At 33.1% G+C, this 25,927-nt stretch overlaps 3 protein-coding genes across 4 annotated transcripts; all 3 read right to left on the bottom strand.

The window, feature by feature from the left end:
• Nucleotides 1-972: 972 nt before the first annotated feature.
• Nucleotides 973-6,557, bottom strand: LOC130973352 (TMV resistance protein N-like). 2 transcript variants are annotated; one of them, XM_057897836.1, is made up of 4 exons: nt 6,014-6,557; nt 3,346-4,450; nt 2,932-3,213; nt 973-2,838 (listed from the first exon to the last, which is right to left on the bottom strand). In XM_057897836.1, the coding sequence occupies exons 1-4, from the start codon at nt 6,493-6,495 to the stop codon at nt 1,558-1,560; spliced, it is 3,150 nt and encodes a 1,049-aa protein (XP_057753819.1). In that variant the 5' UTR covers nt 6,496-6,557; the 3' UTR covers nt 973-1,557. The 2 variants fall into 2 exon arrangements, with proteins under 2 accessions (XP_057753819.1, XP_057753818.1); XM_057897835.1 differs by having other exon boundaries at nt 973-3,213.
• A 2,734-nt stretch (nt 6,558-9,291) lies between these two features.
• LOC130975680 (B3 domain-containing protein At1g05920-like) lies at nt 9,292-10,336 on the bottom strand. The gene has a single exon (XM_057900435.1). It carries the CDS (start codon nt 10,334-10,336, stop codon nt 9,341-9,343), a length of 996 nt encoding a protein of 331 aa, XP_057756418.1. The 3' UTR covers nt 9,292-9,340.
• Nucleotides 10,337-13,463: 3,127 nt separating this feature from the next.
• Nucleotides 13,464-25,317, bottom strand: LOC130974048 (uncharacterized). Its single transcript, XM_057898786.1, has 23 exons — nt 25,015-25,317; nt 24,457-24,564; nt 23,746-23,894; nt 23,550-23,631; nt 23,017-23,429; nt 22,208-22,631; nt 21,906-22,129; nt 20,737-20,932; nt 20,449-20,594; nt 20,121-20,295; nt 19,934-19,987; nt 19,313-19,492; nt 18,795-18,907; nt 17,794-17,973; nt 16,654-16,711; nt 15,709-15,768; nt 15,572-15,613; nt 15,344-15,471; nt 15,110-15,245; nt 14,945-15,022; nt 14,470-14,586; nt 14,246-14,308; nt 13,464-14,134 (listed from the first exon to the last, which is right to left on the bottom strand). The coding sequence occupies exons 1-23, from the start codon at nt 25,159-25,161 to the stop codon at nt 14,051-14,053; spliced, it is 3,357 nt and encodes a 1,118-aa protein (XP_057754769.1). The 5' UTR covers nt 25,162-25,317; the 3' UTR covers nt 13,464-14,050.
• Between the last annotated feature and the right edge of the window lie 610 nt (nt 25,318-25,927).

Genomic DNA, 25,927 nt, shown 5'->3' with positions numbered 1-25,927 from the left:
TGCTTTTTGTAGTAAGTTTTAAATATTAAAAAATTGTTTACTTTTATATTTTTTAATTTAAATATTAATTTTTATCGCTTTTTAGTAAGTTAGGCAAGTGTATATAGGCACCATAGTATACACCATTATTATATTATTGTTATCATAACTATATTAGGTTTAGTACAGGTGATAAAATATATATTAAAAATAAATTAAATAATATATATATTTATATATAAATATATAATAACTGATATTAGTAGGCTGATTTTTTTTTATATTGGAACAAATTGTGTGATGTGCCTCAATATTTTAATGTATGTGAATTTTACTCTTATATGGGGTAATTTTTTACATTTTAGAAGATACAAAACGTCACCAACGTTTTGTATGTAAAAATAATTTTTAAATTTGTTATATACAAAATAGCAATGCCGTTTTCATTTAAAAAATAAAAAAATATATAATTTTTACAAAATGGCGGAATCGTTTTACTTGGGGTAAATTTTTTTAAATGGAAAATAGGAAAACATCATTGACGTTTTGATCTTTTTTATTTTTTTTAATTAAAAAAAATTGAAAACGGCAATGACGTTTTGTATATTCCCACAATGACGTTAAATACAATTTTTTAGACATTTTGATGGATTACACCAACTCAAATCCAATATTAAAAAAAAAGTTCATATTAGTACATATATAATAGTTTTTATTATCATAATATATAGATTTAGCTAATTTATATTTTAAGAATACAGTTTAAAAATATAATAATAGTAATTTTTTAATATTTTGATGTATTTAATGTATTAAAAACATAAAAATATTTATTTTTTTAACAACTTTTACAAAATAACTTTTATCAACTATCAAGTAAGAACTTTAGAAGCCAAGAAGCAATAGCTCGCATCGTCTCCCCATACTCAATTAAGAGGTCGTAGGTTTCGGTAAAAAAAAAAAAAAAGTAAGAACTTTAGAAAATGTGTCACCAAATATTAGTAATAAAAGTTCTGATGATGAGGTACATCAAAGCCATAGCCTTACAACTTACAAGAATGGAAACTAAGTTGACATTGGTGCGTACTCACCATGGCCTGCAGATTTTCGCCTTCCCTCTGTAATGAATCTGAATCTGTCTCATCATGTTTTCCGAATATCACTCTATGATGTGGCAACATGAAAAATGGTTTTCATTACCTGATTTCTGAGGACTAGCTGAAGCAACATGAAAAGTGACATAAAGGACAACTTCAATAGGTATAATTCTGAATTCTCCATAAAAAACAAATGCCCAAATTTCATAAGCACAAGATCCTCTCTGCATTTGTGACAGAAGAACGACTAGTATCTGCCCCAAATATATATACGCCCTTCAGCAGATTTACATTTCTTTCTTGATTCTCACATTGAGTTAGATGCATGCAATGAGCTCTGTCAAGAGCTTCAAACATGGGGAATCATTTGGCTGAAGATATCTAAACCTGGCAATCATAAATGTAATCTATAAGCTGAAGAATGTGAGAACGCGTCCATGTTGAGTTCAAGAGTTGCTTTTCTTGTTGCTGTTTGGGATTTTCATTTCTTGAAATCTTGAATGTCTTGCTTACACACCCAACGTGCTCCACATCTCTGAACTTCGATATTGGGAAATAGCATTTGGAAGCGATTGTGTTGGCTTAACAGGTTACTAAAATAGTAACCGTTCAGGCAGACAATGAACAAATTCTCAGAACATATACACGACGACACCTTCAATAAACTCTTACTGATGAATTCTTTACCGTTGCAGATCATTGATGGCTGTTCATTTGAAAACATTTCATCTTCAAATTGAAAACACAGGGCAAGTGCAAGGGTTTCGGTTGAAGTGCCATTATGCGGGAATGAGACTGATACTGCGTTATCCTGTTCCTGATGCTCAAACCATGCTGGAATTTCCTTCCCATGGATCAACATTTGCAAGATTTCTTCACAATCTTTGCTTGCTGATTCTACAAAGCCACAACACGCCTTTGATATAACATCATTCACACTGGATGCATCCAGTGAATAACAATCCTCTGCGCGTAGTTCTCTTAGACTTGATGGAAGCTCTGGCAAAACCTCCAAAAAACTGCAATTATTTAGGTTCAGACATTTTAATCTGGGAAGTTGATGGATACTTATTGGAACTCTTGAAAAACTGTTGCACGATAAATCCAAATCCGTCAAGGATGCTAAGTGGCCGAGATCGTACTCTTTAGATGTGGGAAAACTCACCCATAATTTCAGACTAATCAAAGAGGTCAGAAGAGAAAGAGAACTCAAAAGGCCAACGATATTTGAGTTGTCAGATGAATCCCAAACTGTGAGGGACTCTAACCCATGACTACTGTACGGAACACAACTAAGCTCGTTGCATCCACTTAAATCCAACTTCTTTAGGCCAACGAAACACCCAAGTGATACAGGAAGAACAATAGACTCCAATGCCGCTAAGTCTAACTTAGACAGACCAACCAAATTTCCAAGAGTACTCGGTAGCTCTTTTATGTCTGTAAATCTCAAAGTAAGAATCGATAACTGTTTCATGCAGTCTCCAAATTCTGGCACTCTTCTCAATCTATAGCAGCTACATAGATTTAGTCTCTCAAGTGAACTCATTTCCAATTTATCTGCAAGTGTTTCAAGACTGCTACATCCCCGTAAATTCAATTCAACAAGGCTCTTGTGGTGTGCGAGAGACGGGTGAATATAATTCAGCTCCCTACATTCCTCAAGATTAAGTGTTTTAAGATTGGGAACCTCGGAAAGATCTGGCGTTCGCTCCAACTTGTAGCAGCCGGACAAATTCAAGTGCTTTAAATCTTTTAGAAACTGAACAAAACAAAGAAATATCACATGGTTGCTATTTTTGCTGGATATGTTTATGTAATAAAATTTGATAGTGCTGTTGGTGAAAAGGTCTACCTTCTTTCCATCCCATAACTCTACAATTTTGCTATAAGACAGATCAATTTCGACAAGTTCATAACGTTGATCTGTAAAGGGCAAAGTTTTCATTGGACAATATATCCAGTGCAAAACCTTTAATGTGCAAGGAATATCACAGAGAATGAGAGCTGTCATGCCATCTAAAATGAGAAGCTTTAGCTGCCATATATTTGAGAAAGATAAATCTCTTCTATCCAAATCTCCCCAATTCTCTTCAATCTCCCGGTACATAACGATGCTATGAGTTGCTTCATTTTCCTACACACACAAACAACAACAACAACAACAACAACAATAACAACAATAATAATAACTAGAATTTTAAATACATTGTGAAATTCTTATTTTAATGCTATGCATCCTATGGTTGAAAGAAAAAATGACACGCACCTTCTTATGAGTAAGTACAAAATCAACATCCTCGTAACACCACAATCTGCCACGCTTACTAGCATCACTTGGAGATTCTTGAATTACAATTTGTTTGCCCATTTCTTCAAGCAGATCATGCATCCCCAGAGTAACCTCCCCGAATGTCTCCTGCTCTAATGTGACCAATGATCTATTAATCAAAATATCAATACCAATTTCAGCATCATGACCACATCCTTTTAGTATCCTTGTTACATAATCTTTCCCACGTCCTTTAAAGAAACAAGCAATATCCAGAAAAATATTCTTTTCCGTTGAATCTAAACCATCATAGCTTATTTTTAATACATCAATAATTTCAGAATGTGAAGACTTCTTTATTTTTCCAATAGCACTATGCCATACCACAATAGGTCTACCATTAAGATAGGAACCCAATACTTTAAGTGCCAAAGGAAGACCACCACTATAATTCACCACTTTTTTCGACAAATCCAAAAACCCTTCTGAAGCTTTTTGCCGTTTAAAAGCTTTTGAACAAAAGAGGTTAAAGGCTTCACTTTCCACTAACGCTTCAACTTTATAAGTTTCATACACCTCTTGTTCCTTTACCACCTCTACGTCTCTAGTTGTAATTATTATTCTGCTTCCAGGACCAAACCAATCTTTCTCCCCAGCCAAATTCTCTAATTGCTTTTCATGATTTACATCATCAAGAACAAGAAGTACCTTTTTGAGACGTAAAGAATTTTGAATCATTGTCCTACCATCATACTTGTTATAAATTGCATTGGAACTTATATTCGTTTGATCAAGAAGTTGTTTTTGTACCTGAGTAATATCTTTCTTCTCACATTGCTCTCTTACATCGGCAAGAAAGCAAGTAACTTCAAATCTACTTCGAATGGTTTCAAAGACTGCTCTAGCAATAGTTGTCTTACCTATACCACCCATTCCCCATATGCTCATATAGCGAACATCATTCAATCCAAGGCCTATTTGAGTAATCACTTGTTCCACTCTTGATTCAATCCCCACAAGATTCTTCATTGAAGATGGTAACTTTGGAATTAATATTTCAAATATATGTTGAGCAATGTTTTCCACAAGTACTGCCTCGTCCCTGTTCAGGTAACGAGAATTTCTTTGTAAGTCTAGCAAGACATGGGAAAAATAAAGCAACAATTTTTATTATAAAAAAAAATTGTAATAAGAGAGAAAGAAACAATACAAACCCAAGACAACAGAAGTTTACAAAAACAATTTTCTTTTACAAAATTTATTTGCAATAAGCTATATGTATAATTAAGAAATTGTCACATATCTTATTAGTTAAAATTGATTCTTTTAAAAATTTGAAAACAAATCATAAATTATTAATTATCTCAAAGATATTGATACTTATAGAATACAACTATACAAGCTACAAATCTCAAAATAAAATAATAGTTGAAATAAGTTAAGATAAAAAAAGAAGGTAAAACTTTATTTTTTAATAATATAAGAAGAAAAATTAATATTTTTGACAAGAAAATAACATCTGAAGTATACAATGTGATTACCAAAACATAAAAAAGTAAATCATTATTAATCTTTTATATAATAATATGAACATATTTAACATTGTTAAAAAATCAAACGAATTTTTAAAAAACAGATATAGAAATGAGTATATAAAAAGTTAAAAACTAATTAAAAAATACAACAACTTGAAGACATGATATTAGATTAATTAAGTAAAAATATTAGCGATTACAATAATTAAGACTTAAACTCATCACATAATAAAAAATAATTACATATAAAACTACTATACCACATAAGTTTTTTTTTTTTATCTTTTTCTAGACACATCTTATATAAAAGTATAGTTCAAAATTTTGGGGGTCAAGATCACACTCACTCCCCTTTGACTACTTATGCCTTTCTCATTCTCATCGTTATAACTTCTAACTCTACTATTACTATTATTATTGTGTATATTACTCTTTGACAGATTCTTTAATGGAGGGTTCAATTGTCTCAAAACAATAATGGTAGAGGCCGAAGTGTCATTTCTTTTTGTAAGGAATGGCGAGTTTTCTGTCATATTATTTTCAATAAATATTCTTTTCATTCTTAATTATTTGTTTGAAAGACAAAGCGTTCTTACACAATTTAAAAATTTCTAATTAGTTATCAACAATCCAAGTAATTGGTCTATGCAACTCTGAAAATGGTAAATTATTGATGTGTTAGAGGCCGCTTAGATCAATTAGTTGGATGGTTGGGGACCGAATAAAATTTTTTTAGCAAATGTTCAGAGCAAAAAAGGTATTTAGTCTATTACTATACTACTAGCTAAATAACATTATATTTGACAATTATATTTGAATTAAAGTTTTTAGTAATTCGTTTGGGTCTGTAATACATATATACTGCTTATATGGTTTTTGAATATAAAAAGAACTACATTACATAGTGGATAAGCGCGGTTGTCACAATGCAGGATTTAGAAAGCTTTCAGCAAATCATAAATAAAATTTTCAGAGTTTGTTTCTTTGCTTCTGATCGATCTACCTTACTTTTTGGTACACTTCTTTTATGTTTCAAACTTTCAATAATCTTTTTATACATACGATATGAGTATTGTTTAGCAGATAAATTGTAGTAATAACTAGTGTAACTTAATGATTTGTTAGCTTACTGATTTTTTGAGCTCCAACCGGAATAAGCAGCAACTTGTGTTAACGCTTCCCTCCATCTTTGAACCTTCTCACGGTCATGTCTCTGCTCGTGTTTCTTGAAAGCTTCCTCAAAGGTTCCTATTTGGTGCCTCACATCACAAGGCTTCACACCGTAGAACACTGCTTCGATCTGGATCCCCAGCTTGTTATTGCACTCAATGATCTTTTGGAGCTCATCCAAGCACCAACTGGAGGAAGCGTAGTCCGGTGAGAAAACAATGACTGCAAACATCGACTCTTCGATTGCTTTCAGGAGTTCATCTGAAATAACATCGCCTTTGCGAAGGTTATTGTCATCTTTGTAGGTCGTGATGCCCTTCCTTCTGAGGGCGGCATAGAGATGGCTAGTGAAGCCTGTGCGAGTGTCTTCTCCCCTGAAGCTCAAGAACACGTGATGGGTGCATGATCGTGGGATTGAAGCGGAAGAAGAGGTGGATGCCATGTTTGAAGTTTGAAGAAGTGGATTGTGGTGTGTGTGTGTGTGCTGCTGCACGAGAGTAAGAGGTAATTAATAAGATCACTCAAGTTAAGAAGAAAGGAAACTAAGCGGAAGCTGCTGGGTAGTGAAGGGTTTGGTAAACATAATTAAAAATATAAATTAAAAGATAATTATATATAATCCCTACAGAATTTAAATTTTGTCTCTCACCTATCTAAATGAATTATTCTCAACCAATGAGAATAGCAAGAAGTGCTTGCCTCCCATTGCGCGTGCTCTTTTTAAGCTCTCAATGCAAGTGCTTCTTTTATAGCAGGCATCTGCATTAATTCAGGGTAATTTACGCCATATGCTAATAATATAAGGCGCACTCTACTGTACAGATTGAGATTGTATAGAAAGAGAATTAAATTCCTTTTATAATTATTTTTTATTATTTTATTAATGTTCAACATGTAGGTTCTAGTATTTTTAATTTCTCTTTCATCACATAAAAAAAAATATATGTAAACTTACATCTTTACCTTATAATTCACCATAAAATAATAGATTTTAAAATTATGCAACCGTTCTAAATTAGAATTGATTATGTGTTATATTTTTATATAAATCGAATCAAATTAATTTACATATAAATCGAATTGATTAGGGCCTAGGCGAAATTTGTTACAGGCACATTTGTTGAAGTTCGTCTTGTAACAAATTTCGCATAGAGCTTGGACGAACTTCTCCAAATTCAGAAAATTATGTCCGTTAGTAACTCGTTAAACTGTGGCAAGTTAATTAGAAGTCTGTTATTTAAATAACCACCTTCCATTTCGGTCATGAATGAGAGAATCATACTCATTTATCTATGATTCACCTTCTCTGGTTTCTAATCTCTAAGCAAAGTAACAAGTGCACGAGAAATAATGAGAAAGCCTTTCCAATTCAAAATGGTAGCTTACAGGGGAAAAGTACTAAACATGAAAGTAGCAAAAATTCCATGGTACTCTCACACAAGGGAGAAAAGTACAAGTTGCAGAATCAATAAATTCCACTATGAATGTTGAGCTATCAAAATTCAGAAACATAACTAACATATACAAATGGATCTGCTCATGCTTTTACAATAAAAGACATATTACAAGATGTGTATTAGAAAGTTAAAAGAATAATGAAATCCTCAAACATGCACAAGCCTCCCTACAAATACTTCTAACCTCTATCTGCACCCACTATTCCGGATTCAATGGACTACCTCCAATATGATTTCTAAACAAGATCATGGTAAACCAGCACGTACAATTTGTTTTCCAGTCCTCACAATCAAGTGATTCCAAGGCAAATGATGCATGGTCTTTAATTAACTAATTGGGGTGACATGATTTGTTGGACAATCATGTGGGGAACTATGAAACCCACTCAGCAATTTACTTCAACAGGGAACCAACACATTCCATATGTGAAATGTAGAGATTCGATTCCATTATTCCTCCCTATTTGAAATTGATGATAGTTTATGTTCAAGGTCTTCAAGTAAATCTTGATATTCAACAAGTGTTGGGTGTGACTGTAAAGCACAGATAGCATATGCTATATTGATTATTATTTAGTGAACATAATGGCATACTATAATTTCAAACAGTAATCTAAATTAGATATACTTGCAGTGTGGTGCTGTATGAATAGTTTGAGCAAAGAAAATAAGCGAAGGGAAAAGAAATAACAGCACAAGAAGGAAGGATTAGGTTCCCTCTCCAATATCATTAAATACCAGCAACAAGTACCTAATAAAACCCATGCCTCTTTTCAACTAACAGCTAAAATTCAATGAACACAGATATAATGGGAAGTCAAAGAAGTTTGAGGTATCATCACTGTATTTAACTAAGGAGGCAAAGGATTCGACATCCCATAACATTTGGACTATTAAATAGTTACAGTAACAAAACATATTTTTTAAGTTTTTTAAATAACTATGATAAATTAATTTATTTCAATCAATAAATTTTGGTTTAAAGATATAGTAGAATTCACTCATTTAAAAATATTTTTATGTTTAAAGATAAAGAACCTGAACAACAAAGATATAAGGGGAAATTAACTCTGCAATTTTTATGTTACAGTTGATGATTTTCCATGTGGTTTACACAGTACCCCTTACATTGCAATTTTATCAAAATTAATTTTGGTTATAAATTTTTGGTATCAGGCTACATATGGGAATGTTTTTGGTTTAATAAGACTTAGCTGCAAGAAATCAAATTTGTGAAATTTTAAAAGTGTCAAAAAAAAATGTAACAAAGAACAAATTCTGAGGGCTGAAGATGGAACATATGGGTAAAATGGAAAAAACCGAGTCTACTAAATTCAAAATAAGTATGAATGATTAGAAAATTTTCTACATATTTAGATGTTTTAATCTATATACTTTCTATATTTATATAAGATAACTGACTTTCTGTTTATGAAAATCAGGCAGTGTATGGTTGTATACATAGACATCAGTATAATATTATATTATCATGGCAATTCAATTCTGCTCTTTCTTGTCTTTCCTTCATCTTTTCCACTTCAAAGATCTTCGATGATCATCAATTCCAGCTATACATAAGCTCTTTCAGACACTTCATATTTTTTTAGGAAGTAGTTGATGATGACTAATTTCATATTATCAAGATCATTAAAAATGTAAAGCAAAACTTTATAATTAAAACAAAACATAAAAATATATAATTAATTCTTCCAACTATCATAAAGATAGAAAAAAAACCTAACAAAGTTCGTCACTGATTTATCAACATAATTCCAGCAGTGAGTAAATTAGGCTAAAAATGATTAAAGAAAAACAAAATTAAACAATGAGTCAAAGCTTGACAATTGCCATGCATAATTTCTCTTCAACTCGGAATGACCAAACTTGAACAACATCATTCTTTTCTAGGTTGTTAGCCTTTGCAACTTGGACCCAATTTGACCTCAGAATATAGGAAGTGCTTACTTTCTCTGACTTTGGACCCTTGTGCATGAACCACTTAATCAAAGTCAACTCGGTAATTTCCAGCGACGGTTGGATCAGTTTCACTTTTATTCCCTTTTTCTCCTCTAGAGTTTCAAGTTCCGTGGGAAGCAAGAAATCTTTGTCCTTGACCTTCCGTGACGGTATCGAAAGCCGGTTTTGTTGTGGATTCAGATCCGATTCGTAGAGAGTTTTTTCAATAAGCAGAGTGATCCTGCTGCCACCCATATCACTTATCAAGTTCTTGAAATTTTGTGGCAATTCAGACGGTTCTTGGTTGACTGGTTCTTGGTTGACTGGTTCTTGGTTGAGCCGAGAATCCACTAAGTTAACGGTGTTGTTGGAATTCATGTTTGAAACCCGTTCTTGATCAGCACTTGGCCCTGAATTCACGGCACTGGGGCTATTTCCTTCTTGGTTGACTGGTTTCTTTGTTTCCTTCTTGGAAGCCTCCTTTGAAACCCGTTCTTGATCGGCACTGGAGCTTGAATTCACAACGCTGTTAGAAGTCTCTAAATTAACCCTCTCTAAGAAGTTTCTGGGGAGGTTAAACAGAATATCAACAACTTCAAGTTCATCATCGTTGAAATCACACTGTTTATTTTGAATAAAACAGTCTCTTTTTGTTTTCTTGATATTCATCATCCTCTCCTTCTCCTCGGTATCCCCTTCAAGACAGTAACCAAAAGCGGTTGCTACCTTGATCGTGCTTGAGAACGGCACCTCAACTGTAGAATCATCAGAATCCATGAGAGATTCTTTCAGTTTGTTCTTGCTTCTGCATGAAGAACGTGGTCTGCATGGGAACCATTGGCAGCATAGTTTGGCTCTATGCGTTTCCATTCTTTTCTTTAGCAAAGAAGAGAACGTGAGTTGGGCACAAATTTTGGAAAGCTAGCGTTAATCTGTATGCTTAATTCAATCAAGCACCTCTTCTTATATATACTTCTATATGTTAATTTGTTTGACAAATTAAAATTAAATCTTTCAATCAATCATATCTTCTGATTTAAAAAAAGATAAGTTAATTTCAAGATTTGAAAATATTATAAGATAAATTAAATCAAATAATGAGAAGATAAAAAAAGATAATCAAATCTTAGATTTAAAATTGATTTCATAGAGATAGTGTATCTCTGCAGAACAAAGGAAAAGAAAACAGAATTTCATTCGTTTTTTCGGCTCATCATAATTACAAAAGGCAAAATCTTGACCCCAGTTCATATTCCACAATCATACAAATAGAAGTTTTCAAAAGCATTTAAAACTAAAGTAGGATAAAAAATAAAAAATAGAGAGGCACCTACACTGACAAATTCTTTGAATGATACAAAATTCTAGGAAGAGAGAATGTATGTATATTCATTTTTTTTTAAAGCTGGATTTTGACAATGTTGAAAAGGAAAGAACTCTGCAAATTGGAAAAAAAAATGCAGCTGTTTTAAGAGAAGAAACAGCATATTAAAGGCTTATCAAGAAAGAACTTTATAGAATGTGTGACTAAAAATTAACTGTCGATTTCAAATACAACCTCCAAATGCTCATATTACAAAAGGTCTCCTCCATGGAAACCCAATTCATACTCCTCCCCATCCTCCTAGAAGGTGAAGAATGTGAGACGATGTCCATGATCAGTTCAGAAGTTGCTTTTCTTTTTTTTTTTTTCTGTTTGGGATTTTGATTTCTTGAAATCTTGAATGTCTTGCTTACACACCCAACGTGCTCCACATCTCTTTACTTTGAAAAAATGCTGAGAATATTTATCCAGGCACATCCGAAACAAACTCTCTACTGAGATTGATGCCTACTTAGTGCCAGAAAAAACATAACCAAATTACTATTGACAGCAGAAATCTTTGATTGTTATACTGGTTGGTTTATATTTGATAAAATACTGCTACGGTTTGTTCAAAAATTCTAAGGCAATAATTATTAATTCTTTTATATACACAATACACAATATTACTCATTTATCGTTATGTTTAAATGTTTAATGCCTTATGCAATTTATATACTTGTGTTGTGTTGTTTCTCAGGTTATCCACTTGATAATCTTAGACATTTCTCTGATAAAGAATTGAGAATGATTATTGATAATTATCATCCAAGCAATAAGACAGGACGAGGAGGTTTTGAAACTAAATTTAAGAATGACTCATGTATAAGTTAAAATTTTGTGGAATTAATATAACATGTTGATCAGATACAGACTCAGAGTTACAAGAATGGTTTTTTGGAGGTGTTAATGTCTCAAATCTCAATAGTCAATGTTATAGTTTTCTTTTTCATTTTCTTTCTTTCTTTTATATTGTGTTATGAATTAATAATTCTATTGTAATGCAAGTGCCAATTTTAGGCCTGTTAGACATTTTATTGTGCTATTCATCTAAAATAGCATAACTTGGCATTTTTTTCAGGTCATCAAAAATAGGAGAATTCAATGTTTTAACGTCTGTAACATGTTTTTTGATCCATTATATCATTACATTCATTATTATTATTTGACAGTATTATATATCTATTTGGTTTATCAGTTTGATAGTGTATTATTTCTGCAAATGGTTTACATTTTAATTAGTGGCATAACTTTAAGAGATTTATTGTTACATGAATCATTTTGTACTTTTTGAAATGTTAATATAAGCTTGTTCTTCCTTAATTAGTCATCCTTGCACCTTCTCTTTTGTTCTTTATCTTCTTGATTTGAAATGTTAATATATAATTAGATAAATGAAGGAATTTTATATTTTTTTTATCTGTATGACAGTATTCCTTGTGATGCCATACATCCAAGACTTTGATTGAGCCATCCAAGATCTCTTTGAAAGCATTTCACACTTTAATTATAAGAAATAACCTTTTGGATTGAACTAACATTGAGAAGATTGTCCAAGGAGAAGTATACATCTTTTAACAAGGACAAAGCCTTTGGCAACTGACTCAGATGTGCTAGTTGCTTCAAAGTTTCTAAGGTTGCTCAATTGCTCTTGGATTCATGAGGACCATAGATGAAATCCATTTGACAAACTGTTTGATGACCGAATATGCAATTTGCTTGCCATTGCTCTTTTTTCTTTCTTTTTTTTTCTTTTTTTGGAAGAAGCTCAATGGTTTTATTTTCTTTAGTCAAAGTCCTTTGACACCTCTTCTTATATAGGATGTATTCAATTATTCATAATTTGATTTTATAGACCAACTTTAAGAGATAATACAGTTTATTAATCATGTGTAGAAAGCAACTTTAATTTGCTTATAATCGAATTTTGTAATATTATTTGGAGTGTGTTAAACTATAATCTAATTATAGCATAAGTCTAAACTTTAACTTGGATTCTTGAGTTTGATTATTACCTTGAGCGCATTTGATTATTTTGTAATATGATTTGGAACACGTTTGATTATAATCCAATTATAGTAAGAGTCTGAATTTTGATTTGGATTCTCGAGTTTATTATTACCTTGAGCACGTTTGATTATACCGAAATTCATAACATGATTTAAAACGTGTTTGCTTATAATCTGATTATAGCACGTGTTTAAACTTTGATTAAGCAAAACGTGTATAAATGTAATACGACCACACCTTCTTCAGCTTTTATAGTGTAAACAAGATAAATAATATGATTCTTTTTTGTTAAAACACTTGTAAATGCATATTTCGACAATTAATATATTTATTTTATTTATTTTAAAAAAAATCCCGTTTCTTGACTTTCTTCACCAAAATTTAACGACTAATAGAAGCACAAGCAAAGCATATGCCGATTGAAGAACAAAAATGATTAGGACACCTGAAAATTATGTTAGACCATCAGCCATTGTTGAAAGCTGACAAGTAAATTTGAAGTCAGTTAAAGCTGACAAGTAAATTTGAAGTCAGTTATTTAAATAACCACCTTCCATTTCTCGATCTAAATAATCACCTTCTCTGGTTCCTAATCTCTAACCAAAGTAACTAGTACACATGAAATAACAATGTAAATAAGAAAGCCTTTCAAATTCAAAATGGATTCAGCTAATTTTAACATCATGGTAGCTTACAGGGGAAAAGTACCAAACATGAAAGCAGCAAAAAATCCAGGTTACTCTTCACACTATGGAGAAAAGCACCAGTTGCAGAATCAATAAATTCCACTTGCTATAAATGTTGAGCTATCAGAATTCAGACGCGTAACTAATATGTACAGATGGATCTGCTCATGCTTTTACAATAAAAGACATATTACAAGATGTGTATTAAAAAGTTGAAAGAATAATGAAATCCTCAAACATGCACAAGCCTCCCTACAAATACTTCTACCCTCTATCTACACGCACTACTCCGGATTCAATGGACTACCTCCAATATGATTTGTAAACAGGATCATGGTAAACCAGCACGTAAACTACGCTTTCCGGTCCCCACAATCAATTAATTACAACGGAAATGATGCATGGTCCTTAATTGGTGTGACCTGATTTGTCAGACAATCATGTGGGGAACGATGAAACCCACTCAGCAAATTACTTCAACAGGGAACCAACAAATTCCATATGTGAAATGCAGATTAGCTATTATTATTCTTCCCTATTTGAAATTGATGATAGTTTCTGTTCAAGGTCTTCAAGTAAATCTTGATATTCAACAAATGTTGGGTGTGACTGTAATGCACAGATAACAGGCAGGAAAAATAGTTATATGCTATATTAATTATTATTTACTGAACATAATGGCATGCTATAATTTCCAACAGTAATCTAAATTAGATATACCTGGAGCGTGATGCTGTATGCTTTCCATAGCCGAACATCATGTTGGAACAAGTCGAAAAGCACCTGTAAAATCTCATCAGAAGAATGCACTTGCCAACAAAGTGAACCAGCTAAAATGGGAAAAGATGCCAATACCATGTCTAAATGCCTCCCTTTACAGAAGGAAAAGCACAATGGGAGTGAAGAAATGCTATATGCATGTATGCAATATCACAATGCAATACCTCAGATCGTCTTAATAGGGTAGCAAGAACAACTATCCATTCTTTGAACTTTACAGAGCACATATGAGCCAGGAGAAAGTCTGCATCCAACCGGCTCTGTAACGTTTCCATTTGAAGCTGATTGCACAAAATAGTTTCATTAATGAGAAGCAAAAATAAGCAAAGAGAAAAGAAATAAGAGCACAAGAAGGAAGGATTATGTGCGCTCTCCAATATCACTAAATATCAGCAACAATACCTAATAAACCCATGCCTCTTTTTAAACGAACAGCTTAAATTTAATGGACACATAGTAGGAAGTCAAAGAAGTTTGAGGTTATCATCACTGTATTTGACCAAGAGTGAACAAAATAAAACACAAAGGAAAGGGAGGCCAAAAGACAAAACAATATTACGTTACTGTAATTTAAACCCAAGAAAGTGCATTGAATAGTCAACAAGAAACCAGTGTTTTCCAAATATTAAAACCTCAGACCTTTTGGCTTATTAGTTCAAGCCCTGAAGCAAAATTCTCCAACCTAGCACTCCCATATCTTTCGCGTTGTAGATACTCCTGTAATTGATAGCCATCAAAGAAATTTAAACTCTTTGACTGGAACAAAATTATGGGAAAGGAGATTATTCAGCAAGATCATGTTACCACTAAATCAAACTGAGTGCCTTTTACAAATGCAACAAGCTTCGAGAGCTCTTTCCCGGACATCAGGTAACTAGCATGGTTTTCTAAAATATTCTTAACAGAGGTAATATGAGCACTTTGCTCCTTGAATGAGCCACTGATTCAAAATAAAAAATCTTTGTTAAAAATGGTTGGTAATTTCGATGGCCAACAGTTAAAATAATTCACTAACTTCTTATTAAAATGCACACAAACCTTTTATCCAATGACTGCTTCCTCTCACTAGAACGAAAAAGAAAATATCCTAAAAATCTGGGGGATAATTTATCTGAATCACTTGATGCCTGATCGTACTCCCTGCCAGATCTGAGCAAGAACCTTACCTGAGCACCCAACACAGAATTTTAAGAAAAACATCACGATTTCCTGTGTAATATTACTTGACCAACTAAAGGGAACAATATGAGTGTTTCAAAACAATACCAGTTCTCCAGCAAGCTCATACAGAGATTCATCAAGTGTTGCCTGTGTATGATAAACCACATCAATGATATCACTTTAGTGTTAGAGAGAGAGAGAGAGAGAGAGAGAGAGAGTTATTAGAAGCATCAATCCCAAACCTGTAATAACCGCAAAGCACAGTACTGACTAACAGCAGGACCCTCAAGTTTAGCAATCACCTGTAATATTTTAGATAAAATAAATATGATTGTGATAATATAAACATCACACAGACACATACATTACCATTCAATCTTCTTACATTTAATAAGAAAAATAATTTTAATACAATGAGGAGAAGGCTAATACAAGATAGAGGATAAGAGTTCCTCTATAAAAAGCAGAAGAAACGAAAAAAAATTATCTATAAAGCATGGCTTTCCTACCTCTCAACATGTCCGAGAAAGAAAGTCATACATAATGATCATGATCTTTACACCAAATAGATGCCAGGCATCTAATAACATAAAACTTGCTTGTTAAAATATTTATCATTTAAGGTGTGAGCATTATGCTCCATTCTCCAATGAAAAAATTCAAATGGTGGCGGATACTGCAGTGCCACAAAAACTTTGCCTCTTTCCTGATTCCAAACCCAACAAACATAGCCAATAAGAACTGATTTAAAGTTGCACAGCATGCACAGCATTCATCAAAGATATTATTCAAATTGTTCCATGAAAACACAGCCACAAGACAATGCAAAAACATGTAAATTTGATTCTGAATTTGTCCCACACATAACATGCAACACATATATAAATTATGAATGCCACAAAGTGCAATAAGGGAGGATTAACACAAAGCATAGAGAGAATTTAAAAAAAAAAAACAGCATCTACTCTGTTTACTACTTATTTGTTGCAGATAACAAACCGAAAACCAATTCAACAAGAGAGCAAGGAGATTGATACGATTTAAGAATTAAACGAAACAATTTTTATACAGTGGGCAGCACTGACTGAAGAAATAGACAAACTACACATATCAGAAAGCAAAAAATGTCAGGAATGTAACGATTCTACATATGAGCAAATCTATTCAGAAAGGCAAATGAATCTTACCAATATATAGCAAGCTGCAGTGCGATACCATCTACGTTGAAAGCATTCCTCAAACAATCTATAATAAACCAAAAAACCTTAAAACATTTACACTCCTAGAATACAAATTGGAAAAGCATTGTAACTTCCAGCAGTGGACAAATAGTAAGGAGTTTAAACTAGTCATCATATATAAATATATCAGATGAATGCAGTAAATTTGTCATATATATTATATATATATTATATATAATATATATATATATATATATATATATATATATATACCTTAAAATATAAAAACAACACTTCTTTTACCAATTCTATTCACTTTTTGTAAGTGTAGCATTCATCAATCCAAAGATCACTTTTAACCATAAATTTGGACTGTTGGGTAGTACATCAATGATCAAAATTAAAACATGGAATCAGGTGACTTTTATCTATGCATATAAAATACAAATCTGCTCATCTCACTTTCATAATAAATCATTCCTCTCACTAGTCATCACCCCGTGTGTGTGTGTGTGTTGGTGGGGGGGGGGGGGGGGGGGGGAGAGAGAGAGAGAGAGAGAGAGAAGGAGAAGGAGGAGGAGGAGGGGCAGGGGATGTATCAAGTCGGAATGAAATTGTTGTGAACAGTGAAAATGAGCAAAAATCAGATCTGATCAGATTGATGAATAGTTGAGATTAAATTCCAAATTAATGGGTGGGTTGCCAAAAGGAAAAGGAGTGGATATATAATTTGACGTCGTACTCTCAGTCATGACAACCTCATTCTTACTTGATACATATCTTACATTTCCATCCCTGTCTATTCATGCTGCCAAATGAGCTCCATAAATAAATTAACATGCAGAACCATGTACAAATGAAGCATTTAATTGTGTACAGTACCAATTCTGCTTCTTTTTTTTCCTTGACATGCCAAACACAAATGCATCCAGCATGAAAAGGGATATAGTATAAACTATAAAGTTTGCTCAGTAAGATTTATCCAAGTCAATAATTTTCCAGTAGTATACAGTTTCAACATAAAGGCAACACTAGAAAGTTGTTTTCTTTCCTACCTACTCAATTCCATATTGTACTAGTGTTCACTCCAAGTAATAAGCTAAGTTGAAATTGAAAAAAAAAAGATTAAATGCTTGAAAGACATACTCTGTTGATCTGCCAGCTGCTGAGAACAAATCTGCCCAATGACGACCATCAGTTTTTCTTGCAACACTTACAACAACATCAAGGTACTCTGGAAAATTCCTGATAAGATCACAGGTTTTCTCCAAAAGCGATCTTTTGGCATGTTTGGGAACTGAGAGCTGGTTCTTGTTTGCATTAGGCCTAGGGTAATCAGCATGAAAAATAAACAGCCAGAATAAACGTTAGAAATGGACACAGAAAGTTGTATTTATTGATGAATCAAAATGATAGAGAGGATATTAAAGAGACCTCTCAACTCTCGAAACAATCACAATTACTCAGAATTTGAAACTCTTCTCTGTATCCTATCACTTCTATTTATACTAATCAAATGACTAAACCATTGTAACCAAATACTCCTAGCTAACTCTTACTAATGGTAATCAACTCATATACCAATGTGATCCTAACACTAAAGAATCAAGTTTAAGCACCATGAAATTTCAAAGGAAAATGACAAAGAAACTACAGGCAAATACAAGGTTGTTTCAACATCAGATAAATATTCAGTTTCATATTGTGAATATAGAACCATGAAGAGATCCCATTAATGATGTACACTTCTGCATCTAATTTTTTGTGTTTGGTTTGGAAAGAAAACTAAAATCTTGATCCAGGAAGTGTATAAAATTATGCTTTCACTAAGAATTTTCCCCAACATTTTGCCCAAAATGTCACCCATTTTAGTCATTTCAAATGAGAGGAGAACCTCATTTCGCTTGTAATGAGCTCATGCCACCCTTAAGTGCAGCTTAACAGAGCTTGTTATATGCAAAGAGTCGGCTCAATGAAGCAGCAAGAACAAGAGATTCCCCTCATAAAATTTGGCATAAAGTTTGTTTGAAGTAACAATATGGTCCACGATAGTACATACATTGTTTGATCCATATAGTCATAAGCACAACCACAGGTTGAAATTCACAAATTAGACAGAGACCATTTTTAACCTTTCCGAGAAGTACCTGGATATATCTGCTTCAAATACCGTAAAAAGAAGCCACTCTAGACAATGTGAAAAATGAGGCTTCTCAGCTGATAAATCTGCCAGCCTTAAAGCTTCTTCAATTTTGTCCCTCTAGCAGAAACATAAATAGATAAAAGTAAAACCAATTGGGGATCTGATAGATAAAAACAATTTCATTAAGATGAGGAGAAGGAAAATACAACTTGGGGATAAGCATCCCCCTGTACAAAATTAAAAACCAAAAACAAAAAAAAGATTTATCTGTAACAAATCCACTTTTTTTGGGGAACAGAGATTTGATTAGAACAAAAAAGAATTTACAAAAGTGGATACGCCATCTCATCTCGACGTATATCAAGGTATAGCAACCTTAGAAAGATATGTGACAACAACACACAGATACAAGTTTAAATGATATCCATGTCTCTGTTTTTGCTGGTGTAATCAACTAAGAAACTGAGAAGGTCCCTTCTCCAACCCTGCCACAAAAAGTATAAGGATGAATAACTATAATACCTGAAGAAGATGACGCAGCAAACAGTGCAATATTGTTTGTGCTTGAGGAGATGGCTCAAAACATGGAAATTCTGAACCAGCTGAAAATGACATTCTCTGAGAAACGCCAACTACTACACCAGCATTTGGAAGAAGTCCTAGAGGGTATACTTCGCGATCAAACTCCAGCTCCGGATCCAACTAAAATATTGAATCCCAAATCAGCACATTTAACCGATTCGAGAGTAAAGGAATGGTTGAATTTTTTCAATGGCTAAAAGTATTGTTTATCTTGATAGTATATATATCAAGCAAATATACTTAAGTTGATGAGAGTATCTTTCAATAAACATTAGCAAAGAGAAACAGAACAGAACAGGACAACTGACTAACCAAGTAGTTCACTAAGAATGATACCAAACAACCAGATAGAATATGGAATCAAAACTACAATAAAATTAGTGAGCCCACATTTTCAGGTGATTCTTTATGATAACAATATCTATAAAAATGCATCCAAAGGAATGAATTACAATTATAATAGTTTTTTAATTTTGAGGCAACAAAATCTAAAGTTTCACATTATGTTCAACATAGCCTACAGAATTATAAACATTTTCCTCAGTTCATTTATATCCAAACCTGCAAGAAGTCCTCCTGCTTAAAAGAATTAGCACCTGGAGATGGATACCAAACCTGCAACAATGAACTTTCATGTAAAAAACTATCAGAAAAGTAAAAAGGAAATTTACTAGAGGATCCATCAAAATCAACAGCCATGTAAACCAAGTAAAATTAATGGAATGAAAAAGATATAGCAGTCAATTACCTGCATGCCTCGATGACCATAATCTAACCATGAAACTTCTTCAATCAAATTTGTTTTATCCTCAGACTGGCCACAGGTAACCCAAAATAGTTCAACTGAATCAGTAAGATTCCTCTCACGTCCGTCATCCAAATCAAGAAGTGAAAGTTCCCCATTGGCTCTCAATATCAAACATCTAAAACAAATCATTTCCATAAGGAATGAGATACAAAGTAAAACCACAGCCACCACACACACACACACAACATTTTACCTTCAACCATTTCAATCCAAGAAATGCTATAATAAGTTGAAGAAAGGGGGTATATGTTGTTCATAATGGCATTACCTTGCTGGCTCTCTTCTTAACGAATCTGATGAAGATGAAATATAGTTGTTTGAGATAGAATCTCTTGGAATTTGATCAGGAATGAATCGCATTGCTGCAGGATGGCTCTTGGCAGTCATAATTGAAAGTTCTCGTACTGCAGAAAGCTGTTTGTCATGTTATCACTTAAAAATGTATAACAAACAAAATTTTTTTTTCCAAATAAAAAATTACAAATCAAGATTATATTTTACAGGAAAAAAAAAATTTAAAAAAAAGAGAAAAAAAATACTTAAATATATGCATTACCTGTAGATCAGGATTTCCCGAAGGAGATAAGTCACCAAACAATTTCACATGGAATATGTGGACATCAAATGGTCTATAAGTAACCAATACATAATCTTGGTACACATCCATCACCATAGGTTGGGCAAGCAATGGTTTCCGATAGAGCAATGAACTTTGATCAAGGTGATATCTTGGATAAAAGAGCAATTCATACCTGAGACCAATAAAGTATCCTAAGAAACCATTGGAAGTAGAATATGTATATATTTATGAGAAATGCTGCATACTGCTACGGTAAATGTTACAGAAACTATATTTTTAATGAGACCTACTTTTTTTTGGAGTACAATGAGATCTAATCATTAAATATCATATAAGGGTGAAAGACCTTAACATTGTTCAATGTTCTTGGAATTGAATGTACCTAATTGAATGTACCATGAGATAAGCCTAGATGCTAAGAATTGGGTAAGCCTAACTCATATCTTAAAAGCTATCTTGTAATTTATAAAGGAAGAGTTGAACCAATACTTATAAAGGTTACTTAATTGTTATCTCTAAGTGATGTGAGAGTGAGGTTCAGATTTGTTATATGCGCATGAACAACTTAAAATCACTTACCATCTATTTTTACTTTGCCCGGTTACTAATCCTTTGTGGAATAGGCTGATTGTTTGTGGATATATTGGGTTTGTCCAAACTTTCTAGAAGCATTGTTGGCAATATGATTTAGAACGTTTGTAAGAAGAAAAACAGGTCAAGATCCTATTGAACTATGCAGTGTTTAAAATTTATGTATTAGCTACAAAGAAATGAACACATTTTTCAAAATTCTTCAATGCCTTTAGATTTTTGTGGGATAGGTCATTGGCTCCTCTATAAAGCTCAACTAAGGGTGTTTCAAAGGGTTTCTATTACTAATTTACACAAGGACAAGGCCATCAGCATTGCTCATTGCTAACCTTGAGGGGCATACATATGGGATTTTTGCAGCTTTTAAGACAGTTATTTTCTGATGGAAGATATCTTAACCTCCTCTCTTTTTATTCTCTTCATTCTTGATGAATTTCTTTTTCTCTCAAGAAGTTTATTTTTCCACCAATTTGCTTTGGAAGACATACAGTACAATAACTAGAAAATTTGTAAGACCAACCACATAAAACATATAAGTAATAGAAGTATCTTACGTGTTAGAAGAAACAAGATAGTTGCAGACAACAACAATCTTCCCCAGCCATAACAATCCCTTGCACTGAATCTTTTGTTCCTGGGTAACATCTCCAAATACTCTCCATCTTTTCAGACGTATATCATAGAGTATCAAACCATGGAGGCCAGCAACAGCTAAGTACATTCCATCCTGACTAGCTGCCACATGTTGTACAGGCCAGTTTTGGGAAATATAAGAAACCTGCACAAATAGTAGATGTTATAAAGGTCTGTTAAGTGAAAGATTATGTGGTCAAATTTTGACAATAAAACACATAACTGGAAGTTTAAGATGGAGCATTTTGAGTTCATCGGTCTCTTCAGACTGCACAATAAGTAAGCGGTCTTCCCCATAAATCACTTGTCGGCTGTCTGAAACACCTCTGCTAAGACAGCATTTTCCAAAAGAGAATGAAATAATTCTCCCTGAAGATTCCCCCTCAATAGCATATAGTCTATACCCATATTCATCCCACTGCATTAGTGAGGTACCACCCATCAATGGCTCATACTTACAATCATGGTTTGGCTTAGCAATTGGAGAAGATACAGAACTTAAACCTATTTGTCGGATTGTTGACATCAAGCGACACCCAGAGACAGACCAAACTGTGAGCCCCCTTAACTTCCAACCAACTGCAAAAGCAGAATTATCGGGTGTCCAAGCAATGCAACTAACAGGGCCGGTGTCATCCATTGAATATCTGCAAAATAGTCATATTGAATATACTTAATGACAGAAAACCAACCTATATTGATATGATAAAGGAAAAATTACTATAGTCATATTTCTGATCCTAAAATGATTGCATTCACTAGAAAGGAGCTGATGCTGCTAGCATTAAAAAGAATCCACTGATCTGTGCACATATGTTAGATATGATAATAATCTTCTAAAGTTCTAAAACAAAAACAAACCAGTAATCAATAAAAATAGGCATCACAGGGGTAGAGAAACATATATAAATCACACACACAAATAAGTAAATTATGCATGTCAGAGAGCTTCAGTATCAAGATTGCAGAAGTAAATCACACTGGCATTCAATATGATTCCAATTCCACATATGCATATTGAATAAAACTTACCCCCAATCATACAAAGAGACTGTGCGTATATGTGATCCTGAATCAGCCAAATCATATAACTCAACTGTTCCTCTTCTGGTACCTACAGCAAGAATTTGCTGTCCAATGGCTACTGAAGCGCATACAGCATCACCAGATCCCAATCTCTTTTCTGCTTTAATGCAATCAACCTGCTTTAAACCTTTCTTACTTATGGAACATGAGACAAGTTGCCCATCAGAATACAAGACAAACAGCAACCTCAATGGAAGACAAAGTTCTAGTTGGCTGATTTCAGACTTTGGAGTAACATGGTTGGACACAAGAACCTTTGGGTGACCTTTAGGAGAAAGACCATTCTCTACAGAAAGTGGTATTTGAGAATCTTCAAAGCTAGCTGGAGGACATCGATCAAATTGAAAAGCCCCATAGAACTGTTCAGGAGATTAAAAAATGACAGTAATTTTGTTATACATTTTAAAAAAATAATTAAAAAAAAGAACATTAAATTATTATATTGTCCAAAGTTGTTGAGGCCTGGATGTTTAAATTACCTCCCCCTTCCAAGACATACTATATAAACTTCCATCAGAAAGTCCAAGCAGCAAGTATTTATTATCACAAACAATATTGCTCCTGCCATAAAAGTTGTATTGACAGAGATATCAAGATCCAAAAAGTTTACTACCACTAGAAGTTTTCAGTTGCATTTCAAAGAGAGTTATAAACCAAAACTAGAATGACACCTACATGGACAAATCCTTTCCTGTGAAAGGAACTTGCTCGGAAAGCAGAAGGGATATAGCAGCTAGGCACAAAGCAGAGGGTTGCTTCCCTCCAATGTGTATCCGTTTATCTGAAAGCTGGACCTTAAAAATGTGAAGAAAGAAAGAAGATGTCTGCAAATTAAAGAGAGAAAAAATGAATTGTATTAGGAACATAAACACCATATTATCACTTATCCAGAATAAAACAAGATTAATAGACAAACATTTGGATTCAGCAAAATATTTATAACTAAAGCACAATATAGTAATTTCAAGGCACAAGTTACTAGGATTTTGAATTTGGGAACAAAACAAAGACCCTAGATGAAATTGAACATATGATATATCACTAGTACCTGGATATAGACATGAGCAAACAAGTAACCATAAAGGTTTTAACTGTTCTTATTTTGGATACAAAGGCTAATCCAACAAGCTTTCTAGATCTAGAATAGACTGAGCAAGCAGCATCTTTCATTTCACAATATAGCCTACTAACAATCAGATAATATGAATCCCAACTGGCAGCTTCATTTTTCATTTGCATGCATCCTCCAAAGGTTGTAAGCCACATTTCATAATCATCAACAAATATGCAGGATTACTTATTACTCTTAATCAAACATGTATAATCAAAATGTTCTCAAAATGCTCATAATTCACTATGCACATATCAAAATTCTGAAGAACTTACAAGAATGGCGATTAATTTGCCATCAGGGCTCCACACGGCCTGCAAGTTTTCCCCTTCCTTTTGCAAAGAATACGAATCTCTCTTGTACTTCCCCAATCTCAATCTATGCTGCACCAACAGAAAATCCAATACACTGTCAAGCTTATATTCCATCCTTTAACCCCCCATAAACTCCCATATACCCCATATTGCAGTAATTTACCCCTCAAGAAACCCAGTCCAACATTTCCCCCCAAAAAAACAGATAAACCCGATCACAACATTACAGAAACTCTGCTCCATGACACCATGAACACAATTTCAAACGTGCAAAAAAACATAATGTAAACCCCAGTAACCACATTCCACAATCACCTCCATCAAAACCCAATCATAATTTTTTACAAAAATATTAAAATAAAAGTTACACACAACTAAAATATAAACTCCAAATTCCCGTATTAGAATAATTCACCTCACTTCCATTGCATTCAACAGAAAACCCAGCTCAAAAGAAATCCCCAAATATGTACACAAACAATTCAAAAATGCCGAATTGATATAGAGGGGTCGAGGAACCTGGGAAGAACTCCATAGTTCAAAGTGAGTTGGGGATACAACAAGTAACAAACGGTTGATGATTTTGAGGTACACGATTTTCGGGGCGGAGGAACATACTCCCTGCTCAAGAGGGATCACCTGAGGCCACCCATATGCCATATACATCTTCTTCTTCTTCTTCTTCTTCTTCTTCTTCTTCTTTGAGATTTGTTTGAAAATGGTGAAATTGATCGCAGATCTAGGATCTGCAGAGAGGTGTGAGGAACTGGAAGAGCAAGATCACCAGCATTTTTTATTATTATTATTATTATTAATATTAATATTATTGTTATTTTAATTGTTGTTGTTATTGTGATGAGGAAATAATAATTAACGAGGATAGAAAAAAAAAATCGGTTGAGCTTAGCTATAATAAGATCCACGATTTGGATTTGGGATTTTTCATTTTTTGGGAAGAATAGCTATCTCAACTTCTACGAAGGCTGAAACAACACACACTGTAAAAAAAATAAATAAAACTTTTGTATGTGTAAATAAATAAAAAAATGTTATTTATATACTAAAATCAACTACTAAAATCATCAGCTATTAATATAATGTGGTTTAATTTATTTTTAATGTGTATTTATATTTTAGCATATATTTTATACTAGTAGTTAATTTTGGTGACTAATTTTAGTGTACATAATAGTCATCATGGTTTCTATCTATTATTATAACATAAAATAAAAATAAAAAAGAGAATTGTAATTGCTCACAAAAAAAATCTTAATGCATGTATTCCCTGTGGAATTTTTTTAAATAAATTAACTCAAAAAATAATAATATTTATTTTTCTGTTTTCGTTACAAGTTTTTCTCTTTAAGATTTATGAATTTAGTTATAACTAATACAGTATTTCTTAATTAATATAATAATATGAAAAATATTG

Source organism: Arachis stenosperma, chromosome 4 (assembly GCF_014773155.1).
Source record: "Arachis stenosperma cultivar V10309 chromosome 4, arast.V10309.gnm1.PFL2, whole genome shotgun sequence".
Lineage (NCBI taxonomy): Eukaryota > Viridiplantae > Streptophyta > Magnoliopsida > Fabales > Fabaceae > Arachis > Arachis stenosperma.
The sequence above is the reverse complement of the archived record's forward strand: the minus strand, read 5'-3'. Positions and strand labels throughout refer to the sequence as shown.